Consider the following 16861-nt stretch of genomic DNA (forward strand, 5'->3'; position numbering starts at 1 on the left):
TCTCTGATCAACTCTGCTTGTTTTATTTAATTTAATTTATTTAGGTATTTATTTTTGAGGCCTTTATTCTAAACACCATACATGCAGTTTATTGGGTCCTGATGTGCTGTGTCATGCACATCCTGGGCCTTTGATATAACACAGATGGGGGTGTGACTCTCTTTATGCACCCATGGGTGTGACCAACAGATTATATCTTCTGTCTTTTCAAAATGATGCAGTTGCAGCAAACATGTTTTATGGCAGTAAGGGAGAAAAGTGTTCAAATTTATAAGAATATATTGTTTCTGTTCTTCATAAAGATGTTTTTATTTATGAGACTCTTAACAATTTTATATTTAGTTATATTAAGTGTGTTCTTTTCTAAGTACACATTTAAGCCATGTTCTTTGTAGGTGACAGTGGGACTTGCTTCTTCTTATTTTAAACCATTTTCAATACTTGAGGAACGAGAGCACTGGGTGAGACACACATGCACACACACCATGTATAACCAATTAAAAGCATGCACAATACCTTTAATATTACATTACTTAAAGATGACTTTTATATAATGTTAATGTACTGTACTGTAATGTAGGCCACTGTTTGTGAAAAAGATTACCCTAATGTCCACTACAAGACATGTTATAAAACATAAATAACATTTAATAAAAAATCTAGGTGATATGTTTCTTAGATCGCAATTACTTAAATTATCTAAAAAACAAACAAACAAAAAAGGGCCTCAGGAGGGTGTATGGTATACTGGTACATTCCAATTACTTAAATTACGTTAAAAAAATATTAAAATCTTTTTTTCCAGGTTTCAGGAGGGTATATAGTATACTGTTACATCCTAATTACTTAAATTATATTATCAAAAAAATAAAAAACAAAAATCTAAATATTAAAATATTTTTCCAGGTTTCAGGAGGGTATATAGTATACTGTTACATCCTAATTACTTAAATTATATTATTAAAAAAAAAAGAAAAATCAAAATATTAAAATCTTTTTTTCCAATGTCTCAGGGGGTATATAGTCTACTGTTATATCCCAATTATTTATCAATTATCAAAAAAAAAAGAAAAGAAAATCAAAATATTAAAATATTTTTATATCCAGGTCTCAGGGGGTATATAGTCTACCAATTACTTCAATTATGGTAAAAAAAAACTAAATATTAAAATATTTTTTCCAGGTTTCAGGAGGGTATATAGTCTACGGTTACATCCCAATTACTTCAATTATATTATCAAAAAAAAAAAAAAAAAATCAAAATATTGAAATATTTTTATATCGTGTACTGTTACGTCACAATTACTTAAATTATGTTTAAAAAAAATCAAAATATTTAAATATTTTTTCCAGGTCTCAGGAGGGTATGTAGTGTACTGTTACATCCCAATTACTTAAATTATACTTTTAATAAAATCGAAAATATTAAAATCTTTTTCCCCAGCTCTCAGGGGGTATATAGTGTACTGTTACATCCCAGTTACTTAAATTATGTTTTAAAAAAATCTAAATATTAAAATATTTTTCCAGGTTTCAGGAGGGTATATAGTATACTGTTACATCCTAATTACTTAAATTATATTATTTAAAAAAAAAAGAAAAATCAAAATATTAAAATCTTTTTTTCCAGGTCTCAGGAGGGTATGTAGTGTACTGTTACATCCCAGTTACTTAAATTATATTTTTAATAAAATCAAAAATATTAAAATCTTTTTTTCCCCCAGCTCTCAGGGGGGTATATAGTGTACTGTTACATCCCAGTTACATAAATTATGTTTTAAAAAAATCAAAATATTAAAATATTTTTTTCCAGGTCTCAGGAGGGTATGTAGTGTACTGTTACATCACAACTACTTAAATTATATAAAAAAATTATTTTATTTTATTTAAAAAATCTAAATATTAAAAACAAAATAGGTCTCAGGAGGGTGCATAGCCTACTGTCAGGGGTTTTTATTCATTTATTTATTTTTAATTTTATTATATAGGCTCTTTGTGTGTTTTGCTTGCTAAAATCTGAATTTCTAAAGTAACTACACAATAATTCCCCGTGAATTGTAGTGGAGTACAAGTAGCAGGTGGCATGAAAAGAAAATACTACGTGTATCTCAAATATGTACTCAGGCACAGTACATGTTAATGTAACGTTCCACCACACATTGCTCCACCCACATTATACATATCTTCCTCCTTATGTTTACTATTTAATAAAGAAATAAAGCTGCCGGGTGCCGTATCAGTGTCAGTGTGCCTGAAGTAGTCCAGTGGAGTCAGGTCATTAGATAAGCGCTCAGAGTGACGTCCAGAAGGTGGGAGCTGTTTCTGAACGTGGCCAACGGGCTGCAGCACTGACTCCACTGCGAGCCTGTCAAACACAACCAACACAGCCGACATGGCGGACTGGGGTGAGAAACTAAAAGTTGGGAAGGATAGCTTTCTGTACATCATCCGCTTGTCTCAGTGTTTGATAAACGATCCGAACACTCCGTTAATTGTCAGACCCGGTCGTTAGATGTGGATTGGCCTAACAAATCTCATGTTGTCGTTTTTACAGACGCTGAGAACTTCGAGCCGGATGAGCCGATCAAAAAGGCGGCAGCGATGGATAAATGGGAAGGCGAAGACGAAGAGGAAGATGTTAAGGTAAATTATCGTGACAAACCGCCGTTGGATTGAAGTTAGCCATCGTGTGACGGGGTTAACGTTGAGCGTGCTGTTAGCCGGGCCGGGTAATGTCAAGCTAACGCCCGACTGAAGCAGCGTTGCCCCCGCTGTGGTGCCATGCTTCAGCGCGGTCTCAGGCTGCCTGTCAGTCCTGCCCTCCGAGCCTGTGTTAGCTTCATGCTAGCTAGCTAACGGCTAACTCATGTGGCTCCACCAGCCAGCCTGAGTTAGTAACTCCAATTTAGCTAGCTAACGCTAGGCTAGCTCTCGGTTTTCAGTTGGCGTTACGTTACCACAGTGAATATTAGCATGCCAGTTAACGATTGTGGATTAAACTAAACGTCTGAAGGCTAATGTTGTTTGTTTGTATCTTGAAACTGACAGTTAGCGATGTAATTCTTAGATAGCCGGGCTAAATTTGGCTAGCTTGATGCTAACCTCATACCGGGCCACTTAGCTAGCAAGCTCGCTAGCTCCCACATCAGCTTGCGTCTGAAAATGAGCTTTAATGTTGTGTAACCTCGACGATAACGTCGTTAAGATAAGTGGGTTGGAGTACCTGTGTGGTTAATAGCTGGTTAATTTAGACAGTTATCTGATCATTGCTAACATTGGCTGCGTTAAATAATTATAGGAGATTAGCATTTGTGTCCTGGATTCTCTCAGCTTGAGTTAGGTTCAGCATGAGGCGGCGTTAGCTTGCTAGCCAACTTTAGCCACAATCACATGAAATCATCATCTGGGTTGATGACTCAACTCAAGCCAAGAACGAGGCCTAGAACTTTCTGGCTCCACAACAGGCGTGTTGTAGGAAGCTGGTGCTCAGTTGATGCTGCAATACAGGTGGTTATTAGATGAATGTTGACATGGTTGCTGTCCAGAAACCTCGGATTATTGACCCAGGGGAAAGTGCTGGTAGAGGCCTCTGCAATTGTTCAGTTTTCTGTCACATATGGTGCCCAAACTAAAGGAACTGATGATTTCATGGCATCTGTAATACAATATGTATTCTCACTGTACAAACTGTTGTCTAATTCAGCTAGCAGGGTTAGATGTTTGTGCCACACCAGGGATTAACACAATTAATTTTTGCCCAACAACATACATTAATTTGTAATCCTAAATGGATTGTATTGAGGCACTGTAATATTACAGCAGCTTGCTTGTCAAAGCTCATTGATTAATGTCTGTATCTCTGTCTCAAGTTGAGTTAGTTGTGAGGTATTGAATTTTGCTGATAAGAGAAGTGAATGGGGAGCACCTTTAGTTATCGAATGATCATGTGGATATCATATCTCTGACAACTTGCCAGACATTCACATGCATGTTTGAACTTGGTTGTTGGATCAGTCTCCAGCACTAGCAGCACTACCCAGAGGCAGTGTCAAGTAGGACTGGTAACCGTCTCATCGTCTATATTATCTTATCACAATATGGAAGATGACACAAAATCGGCTATGAAATAACCATACAGATGTTTTGATGTAGTATTACATGGCGAAATTCTTTAAATGTATTAGATTGTGATAGTTTTTAATTACAGCTTGCTGAGATCCATTCATTTGACAACAAAAATTGTAGAGCAATACAATCATATTACAATCACATTTCCCTGATATTTGTTAAACGAACATATTGAATTATTGCCCATCTTCTGTATCAAGGTCTCTATTGGTCTTGATGGACCTAAACTCACCCAGCATTGCATACTTTTCTTGCTTAGATGTCTATAGACTGTACCTGTTGTTGTGTAGTAGAATTGATTTAGGGTGTGAACCTGCCTTAACTAGGGCCGTCACTGAATATTCTAAATTCAATTATATAATTGAATTGTTCAAAAACAGAATTGTGAAAAAGAAAAAGCAGCACCCCTCAAGTGTGGGCCTATGAGAGAGCTCTCTCTACAGTATAATATAAAATTTTATTCGTTTATTTTATAATGTATAGGTATCGTTTGCCAGTGGAGGTGCAGCACACGCTACAATGATACAGAGCAAGGTAAAAATGGGCAAAATGTATCTTCATAGGACATGTTTATGTTGAAATAAATAAACCTATACACAGGGCTCCCCCAGATCCTTCAAGTCATAAAAGGCATTGGCTTCATTAATTTAAAAATAAGGCATTAATTGGTGTTAAAATGTCTTAAATCAATCCGTAAAGACTTAAAAATGCTAAGACACGGGAAATATGATTTTGCGAATCTTTCTTTTACTGACTTTGCATCGTAAAATTTCAAAATAACTGATAAATATTTTACCAAAGGCCTTTTGCATTAATGTCATGCAGATGAGAATAGTGGAACCAGAAACACTTAGCCTATATTTTGCTTCCAGCTGGGATGCTCAGAGCAACCTATACTAGGCAGTGCATATGAGGCTCAGTGTTTTTTACATAGAAAGTTTTTTAATCTTAGCACAATGGGAGTTAAGGCAGTGGAACCTCACATGCAGAGTGTGAAACTCAAATTGCCAAGAAAACTTGCCAGCTAACACCACTTAATTCCCAGTTAAGTTCTACCCTCGTCTCTGCCATGCCACAAAAGGTTTTGGGTAAAACTATCCCTCACCCTAAGTGATTGATCCCAGCGTATTTTGTTTGTTGGTTTGTTTCGTTTTTGTTTTTCCTTTAATTTGGTTATTGTAAAATTTGTCTAGAATTTCTTACCAAGTGGCACTGAGAAACTTAAATTTAACATACTTTAAGCTTTAGGAACACTGTATACAAGTAGTTGTATTGGGTTGTACTGACATAATGTGCAGAAATAGGTATTTGAGTGGTTCAAACATGCCGGCATTTGTTTTGTTTTTTTTACTTTTTTAAGGAGTAATGGAACTTCATTTCTGGCCAGTTTTGACAGCCCTAATCTAAAGGCTAATTCAGTGCTGAATTATTAGAACAGTGTGTGTGCTTTTTGTTTATTTGTTTTTTAAAATTTTCTTATTGTATTTTATTTTTTATTTTTTGCGCAGATATGTCTATTTGTAAAATTTTAGGGATGTTTAAAAGGATTTTTTCTGTCATTTATCTTCGTGTAAGCATGCATTTGTGTGTATTATGTTTATTATTCAATTTATGATGTAAAATTTATTTGTAGCATTAATTGATATTTGTCTCAATTCATGTTTTGTTTTACAAAGTTTGCCTGTGTAACCTGTATAATAACATGGGAACTATCCCACTTTTTTATTCACAGGATAACTGGGATGATGATGAAGAAGATGAAGAGAAAAAGGCAGAGATGAAAAAAATGGGTACATATGTATATCCTGTTTCACAAGAATACAATATATTGTATGTTAGTAAGTGGCAAAGTGATCTGCTGTTACTGCAAGTTCACGTGTTTTTCTTTTTCTTTTTTAAATTTCAGAGACAAAGGTTTCTGAAAAGAAAAAGTTGAGTGAGAAGATCAAAGAGAAAGAAAACCGGTTAAAGAAAAAACAACAGGAGCTGAAGGAGAAAGAGATGCAGAGCAATGTGAGTGTTTTTTCTGACTTTAACCATTCTATATAACTCTCAAACTGTCGTCCTCTCTGTTGTCTCTAATAATGTTTTCAATTTGGCTTTGTGACGTGTCATTACAGCAAGAAGAGCTCACTCTTGAAGAACAACTCGCAGAGAAGATAAGAGTGAAGAAATTACAGGAGGACGCAGACTTGGAGCTAGCAAAAGATGCTTTTGGTAAGACATGATTAACAAAATCATCTAGTCTTTTTTATAGTAACAGTTTAATAATCTTCCACAATTCACACTACTTCCCTTTTTGTATAAATGAAACTGTATAACTTCTGCATACCTTTTTAAAGTAATACTTCACCCACAAAATGACCATTTGTATGCTCAGTTCTTTCCATGCATTTTGCTGAAACCTTACTATTTCAAACTAAACAAAGACTAACTTACCTGTCCTCTGTTCAAAGCCAGACTCCAATTGTAAGGTTATTTCAATGAAAATGCATGTGTTTGGGAAGTACTGAGCATACGACTGGATAAATGAGACTTGGATTACACCTGCAAAAGAACCTTACTATGGAGTCTGGCTTTGAAGAGAGCATAGTAAAGTTTTATTTTCAGTCAAGTCTTCAATTTTAAGGTCTCAGCAAAATGAATTTTTAGGATGTACTAAGCATACAGCTGGATAAATAATAATTGAATTATATTATATTATTATTATATATATATTATATTATATATTATGGGGTGCGATTATTCGAAAAATTGTCGAATGGTTGCCGCGATTTTCGAATAGTGTTTTTGCTTGTGTTGCCCATCCCTAGTTTTAATATAGTGATGCTATTCTTAAATGAGGTCCTGAATGAATCTATGCATCAATATGTTGGCTGTTTTCAGCAGAGGCATGTGAGACAAAGCTTCATTCAGAGATTCAAGGTAACGCAGCATTACAAATTGATAAACAAATGGTCATTTTGTGGGTGAAATGTTCCTTTTTAAGAATGTAATTTATATTCATAATGTTTAATTTGGGCTTTGATTGTCTTTATTCCGTTGCTCTCTTGGTTGCTTTCACTTTTTACATCAGAATTTGCTCATATACTGGTGTTCAGCTGTGTCATGTATGTAGACTCAGGTTGTGTTCAGGGCCTCCAAAAATAACACTGATACTGGACTTTGAAACTGATATTGATATTTGGGAGTTAAAAACATCTGATAATGATGCAACAGCTGCTCATTTTTTCAAGACTTGTGACCAAGATATACACTGGTTATGTCTTTCAGACAGACTATATAATAGGCCTGTTTCACAGAAGATATTTTGACTTGTCACAGTGGGAAAAACACAGGTGTAAATAACAAAATGAATGATGGCTGAATTCCATTTTGCTGCTTTGATTTCAGGGTCCTGGTATTGTGCATGCTGGCTCACTATCACTCACTGTCTTACTTGAACAGTTAATGTTACTAGTTAAACCTGTGCTTTTCCTACTGTGACAAGTCGAAATGTCGGCTGTAAATAAAGTGTCCATGGTGACGGTGTTTCTAAAAGACTACAAACATATTTTGGCAGTTGTTACTGTCATCTCAGCACCCTTAAAATCCAGCCCAGCTTTACACTCTTGAGCGCTGGTTTTAACACTAGTACCACATTTGGAGGTCCAATATAACTCCATATACAAGTACGGCTTTGTATCTGACTCTGTATGCTCATACTGTATTTTTTTTTTTTTATCTTGTTTCAGGTGTCAGCAGCACTTCAAACAGTGTCACTGGAATCGACGCCATGTGTCCATCTTCCAAAGAAGACTTCACAGAGTTTGAAAAATTGCTGAAAGAAAAGATATCCCAGTTTGAAAAATCTGTGCATTATTCAAGTTTCTTGGATTCATTGTTTCGGGAACTCTGTATTTCATGTAAGCACAGCATCTCTTAGTTATTTTTTTTAAATGTTACTTTTCCGCTCTTAACATTTAATGAAAGTAAGCATAATTTTCTTTTTCTCTCTCACAGTGGAAGTAGATGACTTGAAGAAAGTCAGTAATTCCCTGTCAGTCCTACTTAGTGAAAAACAGAAACAAGAAAAAGTAAGTGATTGCAGATACAGTATTTTCTCTGATACATTTTGATCTGTGGTTTACATTCAGAAAGGGGTGCTGTTCACTTAGCACAGTCACCTGATGTGTGCTCATAGTATAAATCAACCGTAGTCTGGTAGTTTGTTCGTGAACATTCATGTGGTTTATATAATAAATCTAACAGTCATATTTATTTGTTAAGTCAGGTGTAATATGTAACTTTACCTGCTAAATTGATTTAGTTTGTTGCACATTTGAATCAGACTGAATGAAACTGCTGCACGTGTGGTCATATCAAGTATGCATTTTAAAGTGACCTTTATTTGCCTTCACAGCAAAACAAAGGAAAGAAGAAGAAGAAAGGGGTTGTACCTGGAGGCGGATTGAAAGCACAGCTGAGAGACGACCTTGACTATGCAGAGTTTGATGGTGGCTACGCCCAAGACTATGAGGACTTCATGTGACACTGGCTCCATCACCACTGCCCTTTCCCTCTCCCATCCCTCAGAAATGCAGCTGTACCTACTCATGCTGTCCAGTGCCATCCTGGAAAATCTGAACTATGTGTTGCCCCCTTCATTTTGCTTCAATGACCAGAGGGACTATACCAGGGAGCATCCAGTCTCACCAACTCTTTATGTTCATACATATGGAATTGCCTTTTCTGTCTCATTCAGCCTCGACTCACACACACACACATCGTCATGTATTATCTGTTGGGTGACCCAGCTTCAATGGAGAATACATTGTAACTGCTGTTGTCTGAGTTTTGCGGGGCTCGTTTATTAGATGTTGCTCCTGTCAAAATGGCGGATACATTATTGCAGTTACAAGTGAAGTGACATAGAAACAACAAGGTTCTATGCAAATTCTTTAACCAGAATGTCATGTATATATTATAGGTCTCACTTACCTGTGGATGGTTCTCTTACAGGGAAGTATATAGTATCTATAACTCCGGTTGCCAAATTCAAAACAATTATCCATTACATTATTCATCTATCTCTGGAAAGGTTGCATTGTGGGTGATTTTGAGACTGATGCAACATGTAAGTAGTAGTTGTAATTTTACAGAGAGCACATGACATTCACTGTAAGGTAAAAGGGATAGACAAGTATAATAAATGTGACTTTAAAACCTCACAGCCATTCTCTTGATACATCTCTGGAATATCCTTGAAAATGTGGAGCAAAGAGTACTTATAGGTATTTTTTGTGCATGACAAAAGTGTAATTTACTAATTTGATTTCTACTAATGCAGAAAAAGTATGGATCAGGCAAGTGCATTAACTTGCTACGACTGGTCTCCTAATCATTGCTTCTGCAGGCTTGTATCAAGTGTGATGAGGAGCGGGGGCTTATGGGCTTCACCCCACCATGTCTTCATATGGGCTACAGTTAGTTAAAAGGGGCTTATTTCTCCTTTTCTTTTCTAGCAATTGACCAGTTTCAATGTTACATGGACAATTGGATACACACAATGTGGAAGATACAGCATCTGCAGTGTTTTATAAGCATCTAATTTAATAAATCACTGGTCAAAAGGACAAGTTGTGTTTCTGTTCTTGTTTACATCATCAGTGAAAGAAACTTGTGCAGCAAGTAACAGCACCCTGATTACTATTTAAGGTATGTAATAAATACTCTATTTACAACTTCAAGTAAATATTTACCACAGTACAGTTGAAAATGTAAGAGAAAAACAAATGTTCTTGACAAGAATCTGCAAGAAATGGGCCTATGGTTAGTATGTGAACAAAAAGTCAAAAAAATGTTTGTATGAGAACAAAGTCGACGTCTCCACTCCCATCTCCTTTGCAGATGTTAATTTGGTCTCCAGGTAGAACTTCGACCTTTGGCGTTGTCATTTAGCTTGTGGCCGTTGCACGTTTTCCTGTTGGATTTCTGGTGCTGCGTCTGCGGCTGCTGCGGGGTGCATTGGCCCTCTGCCGGCGTCGGTTCTGCCTGCCTTCTCCTCTCACCACACTCGTTAATGTTTGACCTTGAGCAGTCTGCAGGGCCTGGAAGACGCTCTGGCGTGTCACCTCATGATCTCCGCAGGTGAACGTCAGCGCTACGCCATCATTGCTCTTCATGACACGAGATGTCCCATCAGAAGTGCCGTCAAAGCAACGTCCGAGTGCGATCTCTTTGGCTGTGCGGGGATCCTGGTCTGTCACTGTGTAAATCCCGTAGTTATGGCCAAGTGGGTCAAGAGGTGCCAGCATGGTGAACTCGTTGGTGTCATTGTTGACGGCTAAGGGCAGGTGGTTGACCAGATACTCTTGAAGCATAGTGTTGACGAGATCTCTCTTGCAGCTTCCTTGTGGAATCACCTTCACCAGGGTACGGTCGACACGTTCCTGATCATACAGCATCCCACTGCACTTGAACTCCAGGCACACAGCTGAAATAGTTCCCTGGTCCATGTCACGGATGCTGCGAGTGTCTCGGAGGCCATACAGCTGGCCTACTGTCTTTGGGTGGGTGCCACCCATGTTGCGGGACCGAACATTGATCTCATGTGGGCTGATGATTTTGACTTTAATGTAGCAGGCCCGGTATTCCATGGGCTTGGGCCACCAGCTCAGGTAGTCCTCTGTCCAGCTCATTGGGTCGTCTTCATTAAACGGCACTGTGTTGTAATCATAGCGGTCACCTTCTACTCTTGAAAAGCGGAAGTGTGCCGCACTGAATGGGGCCTCCTCACAGTCTCTCAAGTTCTCAAATGCGTACACTGGTCCGTTGCTTTCCTCAGCTGTGTTGGGACTTGGTTTTGCCACATTGATGCTGAATGCAGTCTTCTTCACTCTGGGGTCCTCGTGGTCAGTCCGCCTGTAGTTCAGCTTACCCAGGTAAGGCTGGGGCACTCCAATGAGGTTGGGATTGAGTTTGGGAGCAGAAGACACGGCCTCCAGCTCCTCTCCTCCAAGGTTGGCCATGACATAGGCAGAGTAGGCATCAGCTTTTTGTTCATCGCAGAAGGCAGGAAGACAGGCACCATTGGAGCCGGTGATGACGCTATCAAAACGGCCCCAAGCGCGTGGGTTAGTGGAGTAGCCAGCTGTGGGCTCCATGTTTATAAGACTCACCACAACTCCCTCCACCTGCTCACTGGGCATGAAGCGTTCACTGCGGAAAGCCCTCACTTTCACATAACACCTGCGGTTCTCTGGGACATCCAGGTTAAAAAGACGTCTTTCTCTGATCTCCATGTTACCAATCAGAAAGGTTCTCTCCTCCCTTTTGCCTCTTTTTTTCTTCTCCACCTGCAGACTTCCCTCCTCCTCCCACAGGCCAGTGTCAGGGTTCAGTGACCACAGCTTCATGATGTCGAGGTGCTCGGACATCTTCACCTGGGCAGAATCCAGGAACACCTTCACTTCACCTGCGTTCAGGGGCTCATTGTTTTCCTCACCCCTAAAGTCAACTGAGAACATCCCATAGGTTCTCAGCGGCAGGGTATCTCCTTCATCTCCTACAAAGTTGAGATCACTTTGAGCTGCAGCAGCTGTGGAGACATCTCTGGGGTCAAGGAACGTTACACTGGCATTTACGTTACCCGTGAAGACTTCTCCTTTTTCTGTATAGAAGGAATTGGGAGGAATCTGGATCTGAACCATTGACTCCTGGCCCTCTAACTCCCCAAGCTCCAGAGTGTTGGTTTCTGTTGGGCTAATGGTCACAGGAGCTTTCTTTCTCAGTAGTTTGATCTCATGGTAAACGGCCCCTCCTTTGGGGTTAAATGGGAGTACCTTTGTGGTGTTGACGAATTTCTGCATGTTGTCCACAAAAGTCAGGACTAGCCTCTCTGTGTCTGGAGGAACCTGGATAGAGAATGTTCCTTTGTAGCCTGTGCGGCTGATTCGGACACCGTTCATAAAGACGTGGCCGAACCTCATCGGCTCACCATTGTCTGCAGCAATGGCCCTACCGTGCACGATGGCCTTGGTGTCCACACATTTCTGGCAGCCGCACTCAGTCACCACCATGGTGGGCAATTGGTAACCCCGGCATGTCAGCTGCTTCTCCTCCATCTTTTTGACGCCACAGCAGTAAGCCACTTTGTCTTTGCACCTGATGCCATTGTCCAGCTTTCCAGCACATGTGCTCGAGGGGCACTTGCCCACATCGTAGTAGAAGGAGTCTGTACTGTTTTGGTAGCAGTCATGCGGGAGGCGGATGAGGTGGGATTCAGGTTTGGGATTACACGAATGCTCATCTCTACCTGTGTAAGAGATGTAGAAATCAAAATGTTGATTTTAATATGATCATACTGACATTTTTTTCTTAAGTAGAATACAGTAGTCTACTCAATGTTCACAAAGTCTGTTTAATAAATGTGTAAAGAAATTTATTGAGAACACACCTAAGACTTTGAGTGTAGCTGGTTTGGTCTTGATAGCCCCAGAGGGACCACTTGCTCTGCAGTAGTACTCCCCAGTCAGCTCAGGACGCAGATTTTTTAGGACTAAGGTGCTCTCAGAGTGTTCCTCCAGGAGACTGTCATTATGAAACCTGTTGGTTCACACAGAAGAAAAAGAATTAGAGTCACTGAATATACTATATTGTTCAGACATCAGATGCATCTATTTGACTCAGTAACATTTGCAGACTTTGAGTTTACTGTTCCAAGTCCTACCATTGGTACTTGTCTGGTTGGGGTGTTCCTGCCACTTTGCAGCAGAAGGCAGCAGTTTGTCCCTCCCTCCGGACCTTGCTCTCGGGGTTGCTCAGCACGTGAAGCTTCTCTGGCAAATCACAATTGGAGATAAAATTACTTATAAACTGTATGTAGGTAAGGTAATATAAACTTTTTGATTACAAAGGTAATGTAGACTGCAATCAGTAGACATCCACTCTACCTATTCTTTTCAGCTGGACACTGAGGACAGAGGTACGTTCAGTACTGTGGGGCACAACAACGCTAAGGGTGGCATGACCCTGCAGGTTGACCGTCAGGGTGGTGTTGCCGTCAGGGCAGACCCCAGGGATGCGGAAATGCCCATTGTGGTCGGTAAGAGTAAGGAGTTTGCCTGAGCGAAGGATGGTAGCCCCTTCAGCTGTGAGGCCCCCGGCACCACGGACAGAACCCAGCAGGATGTGGTCTTCACACATGCAGGCGTCACACTCAGCATTCACCTTCCCCGTTACACACTGCATGGAGCAATCTAAAGAGAAGAATAAAATAAGGTCTCCCAGATCTGATGAATAAATAGAGTTGAAGGAGAAGGGTCTGTCTGACAAAACAGGGGCCAGCTCACCTGGTATTGGGCACTCTGCTCCATTGCATGCTTTCCCTTCAACTTTAGGCCCAATGCAGGGCACAGAGCGAGACTGGCAGTTTCTGGAGCGCAGTTGGACCCCCACCTGACCACAGAGGGCAGGGCATGGGCTCCAGTCTGACCATGGACCCCAGGTACCCTGAATGTTCACACTGTTATCTGTCGGAAAAGAGAGAACAAGAGAGAGAGTCAGGCTTTTGAGGTACAAGACTGTATGGTCTTGCTTTTACACTAAGACCAACTTTTGGTGACTGAATGAATATTAAAGGTGTAACGACATGGAACCTTTGGGGCATAGGAAGCGGACCGCGTAGTTAGAGCAGTTGCGGTCAGGACCCTGCTCCTCATTGAGGCACCAGAAGCCCACAGATGGGTCTGCATGGACCGTCTCCCCAGTTTCTCGGGCTGGGACCCATTCAGTGGTTCTGGCTTCGATTGCCCGTGGAGTCTCACACACTCGGGCACGGTAGTAGAAGCGAATGGCCTCCAGCTGCTCGTAGTCTCCACGGCCTCCGGGGTGATCAACATTGAACCATGTGGTCCACTCATAGTTGTCTAGATAGAGTACAGAAACATGTTAGGAATGTGACACAAACCGCTAGAGGAAAATGCCATAACGACTACATGTTTGGTTTAAAAGGTTTGGAGTAAAGTTACCATCAGAGTTGAACAGAGACGAGCCTGACTCTCTGTTGTCTGTTCTCCATGGTCCTGCAAGAGACAAATCCAAATGTGTCACTTTGTTTTAACTGTATCTCACATGATTTCTGTACCATGAACTACATCAATATCTGATAATGTACTTTAGTTCTCACTACTTCAAAGTTATTGAGATGTATTTAACTCAAACATGAAATCAAACCATTAAATACATGAGATCATTTTAATCTTGATTATAATATTTCTTTATTTATGAGTTCTGATTGTGAAAACCTTAAAAGGAATACTGCACCCACAAAAGGACCAGTTGTACATCAGTTAGTCATGTCGTGTTACCTTGAATTTGTGAAGAAAACTTTGTTTTTCTCACATGTCTCCACGGACAATGCTGAACATATTTATTTATTATTGATTTGGGATCACGTGTAACAACAGCAAAACTATATCAAAACATCTGTTTACAAACTTTCACATAACTTGTGCAGTATATCCCAAGTCTCAGTGATCCAGTAATATGCTCCGTACTTACCAAACACATGTATTTTCACTAAAACCTTACCATTTAAAACTGAGCTGAAAGAAAAACTTTTCTGCTCTCTCTTTAAAGCCAGACTTCAGTACTCCAATAAGTTGTTTTTTTTCGTGAAAATGCATCTGTTCAGGAAGTACTGAACATATGACTGAATAAATGTGACTTGGATTATACTGCCAGAGTTGTGTGAGAGTTTGAAAACAGATGTTTTGATTTAAGTTCTGCTGGTGTTAAATGTGGACTCCAATCAATCACTAAATCAATATATTTGCCATTTGCCGTGAGGGTACGTGAGAAAAACAATTTTTTTAATATAAATTTGAGGTAACACGGCATGACTAATTGATCTACAAATGGTCCTTTTTGTTGAGTGAAGTATTCCTTTAAGTCTTGTTTGCATGTACTTTTCACATTAGAATTTGCTCATATATTAACTATGTCATGTATGTAGACTCAGGTTGTGTTCAGGGTCTCCAAAAACCTACAAATATAACAGCGTGATAGTGTATTCTTTAGACACTGATATAGATATCTGGGAATTTAAAAAATCTGATATTGATACATCAGTTGATAGGTCATTTTTTTAAAGGGTTGTAACTAAGATATGTACTAGTGCTCTCTGGTGGACAAATGATAATAGGTCTTTGTCACATAAGACATTTTGATGCTTTAGGGAGGAGAATAATAGTAATTGCAGTTGAGCAGTTATGTGCATAAGTAAAATCTGCAAAGTCATTTTTAGCTGCCTTACACAGACTTTGTCAATTTTGAGCATGAATGTTGACCAATTGATTGATTGAGAAAACATACTCTGGAAAGATTACAGCAGGGGATAACTGATCTAGAACACATGGCTGCCCACAAGGAGCTGCAAAGAGAACTACCTACCTATGTGCCAGAAACAACACTGGATATTGGTGATTGACCCACCTTGAGCTGTGACAACTGTGGCTGCAGTGATTCCCAGGAGGAGAAGAAGAAGAGGCTTCACCGACATTCTCACACGCTGCCGCTACGCCTGACCCCTGAACTTTCACCTCTCCTAATGTGCGTTTCACACCAGGAACTCCAAAGAAGATAGAGTCCAGCAGCAGAGTCTCACTGCTGGAAAAATAAAGACAATCTTCAATGTTGCATTTAACAAAATACATTCCTATAGATACCTGAAGATAAAAGTCAGAGTATTTCTAAAAAATAAATAATTTCAGTTTAAGCGTTTTGACTTTACAAAAGTAAATAAAACAATAGTTCACATCTCAAACAAAAATGTGTCTTTAAGAACAGATTCCATCATCTTTCTCCTTTAGGGTGAAAAACATGGCTGGACTGAAACCCCCCACTCAGATTACACATCTGTGTTAGCCATCACCATTTGTCACTGGAACGCTCAAACATTTCCGTATCCACTGACGAAACACTGGCTGCACAGTCCAAACACCCACACACACACACACACAAGGTTTGCATTTGTGCACTTTAGGTAAAAAAAGCAAAACAAATCATACATGACAGACTTATTTGTCACCTTTGCTTTTAAGTTGAATTAACACAAATTATATTGATAAAATAAATACCTGGCAGGTTACAGGCAATATATGAGAGTGCAGCAATTACAATAAAAGCTATTAGCAGAAAAGCAAGTGATCTGATGTAAAGACTCATGTCTGGTGGATGATATTCAAATCACAAATGACAATCAAAATACAGGCTCTGAAATTTAAATGAACTCTTCACTTGTAACTTATTTTAATCTTAAACCATCAAATCTGATTACACTTTTAATTATATCCATAACAAGCATCCAATTGCCTACAAAATTTAAAGTACCCTGCCAGCACATTAATCTGTTTCTTTCTTACCTTTGTGTTGAGTTCACTGTCCTGGTTCTTTCTGTATAAGAATGTCCTTTACTCTTTCCCTCTTTTCTCTTCCTTTATATTTCTCTCTCTCACATCTCTCTCCCCCTCCTCTTTTCTTCAGTCTGGCTCAACTCACTCCTTCACTGTCTCCTTTATACCTCTCTGCCTCCAGCACCCCTCCCTCCTCCTCTCTCGGCAGTGTGCCAAAGTGTCTTTTGATTACTCTATTATTCTTAGAATTTGTCACCTTCAATTGTGCGACCGTGACACCTGATGGTAGATGGTGCTCCATATGAAAAAAGGATACTCAGGGGGCCTGAGTAACAAAT

At 39.5% G+C, this 16861-nt stretch overlaps 2 protein-coding genes across 4 annotated transcripts; one reads left to right on the forward strand and one right to left on the reverse strand.

Moving 5' to 3' along the window:
* The first annotated feature begins 2245 nt into the window (after positions 1–2245).
* Positions 2246–9746, forward strand: eif3jb (eukaryotic translation initiation factor 3, subunit Jb). Of its 2 annotated transcripts, XM_050066608.1 has the most exons (9): positions 2246–2405; positions 2555–2643; positions 4612–4662; positions 5861–5918; positions 6035–6141; positions 6249–6345; positions 7863–8033; positions 8131–8204; positions 8531–9746. In XM_050066608.1, the coding sequence occupies exons 1-9, from the start codon at positions 2393–2395 to the stop codon at positions 8657–8659; spliced, it is 789 nt and encodes a 262-aa protein (XP_049922565.1). In that variant the 5' UTR covers positions 2246–2392; the 3' UTR covers positions 8660–9746. The 2 variants fall into 2 exon arrangements, with proteins under 2 accessions (XP_049922565.1, XP_049922637.1); XM_050066680.1 differs by lacking the exon at positions 4612–4662 and having other exon boundaries at positions 2247–2405.
* On the reverse strand, positions 9696–16659 carry cilp (cartilage intermediate layer protein, nucleotide pyrophosphohydrolase). Of its 2 annotated transcripts, none has more exons than XM_050064556.1 (9): positions 16533–16659; positions 15604–15777; positions 14139–14192; positions 13767–14036; positions 13461–13640; positions 13062–13367; positions 12839–12947; positions 12566–12714; positions 9696–12424 (listed from the first exon to the last, which is right to left on the reverse strand). In XM_050064556.1, the coding sequence occupies exons 2-9, from the start codon at positions 15668–15670 to the stop codon at positions 10065–10067; spliced, it is 3495 nt and encodes a 1164-aa protein (XP_049920513.1). In that variant the 5' UTR covers positions 15671–15777; positions 16533–16659; the 3' UTR covers positions 9696–10064. The 2 variants fall into 2 exon arrangements, with proteins under 2 accessions (XP_049920513.1, XP_049920451.1); XM_050064494.1 differs by having other exon boundaries at positions 15604–15774; positions 16533–16650.
* Between the last annotated feature and the right edge of the window lie 202 nt (positions 16660–16861).

This window comes from Epinephelus moara, chromosome 1 (genome assembly GCF_006386435.1).
Source record: "Epinephelus moara isolate mb chromosome 1, YSFRI_EMoa_1.0, whole genome shotgun sequence".
In the NCBI taxonomy this organism is placed as follows: Eukaryota; Metazoa; Chordata; class Actinopteri; order Perciformes; family Serranidae; genus Epinephelus; species Epinephelus moara.

Coding starts and splice junctions, on each gene's coding strand:
- cilp (XM_050064556.1), bottom strand. CDS start 15,670: ATGTCGGTGAAGCCTCTTCTTCTTCTCCTCCTGGGAATCACTGCAGCC. Junction 12,715..12,838: donor CAACCAGACAAGTACCAATG/GTAGGACTTGGA, acceptor GTGAACCAACAG/GTTTCATAATGACAGTCTCC. Junction 12,425..12,565: donor AGCTACACTCAAAGTCTTAG/GTGTGTTCTCAA, acceptor TCTCTTACACAG/GTAGAGATGAGCATTCGTGT.
- eif3jb (XM_050066608.1), top strand. Junction 4,663..5,860: donor CTACAATGATACAGAGCAAG/GTAAAAATGGGC, acceptor TTTTATTCACAG/GATAACTGGGATGATGATGA. Junction 8,034..8,130: donor TCGGGAACTCTGTATTTCAT/GTAAGCACAGCA, acceptor TCTCTCTCACAG/TGGAAGTAGATGACTTGAAG.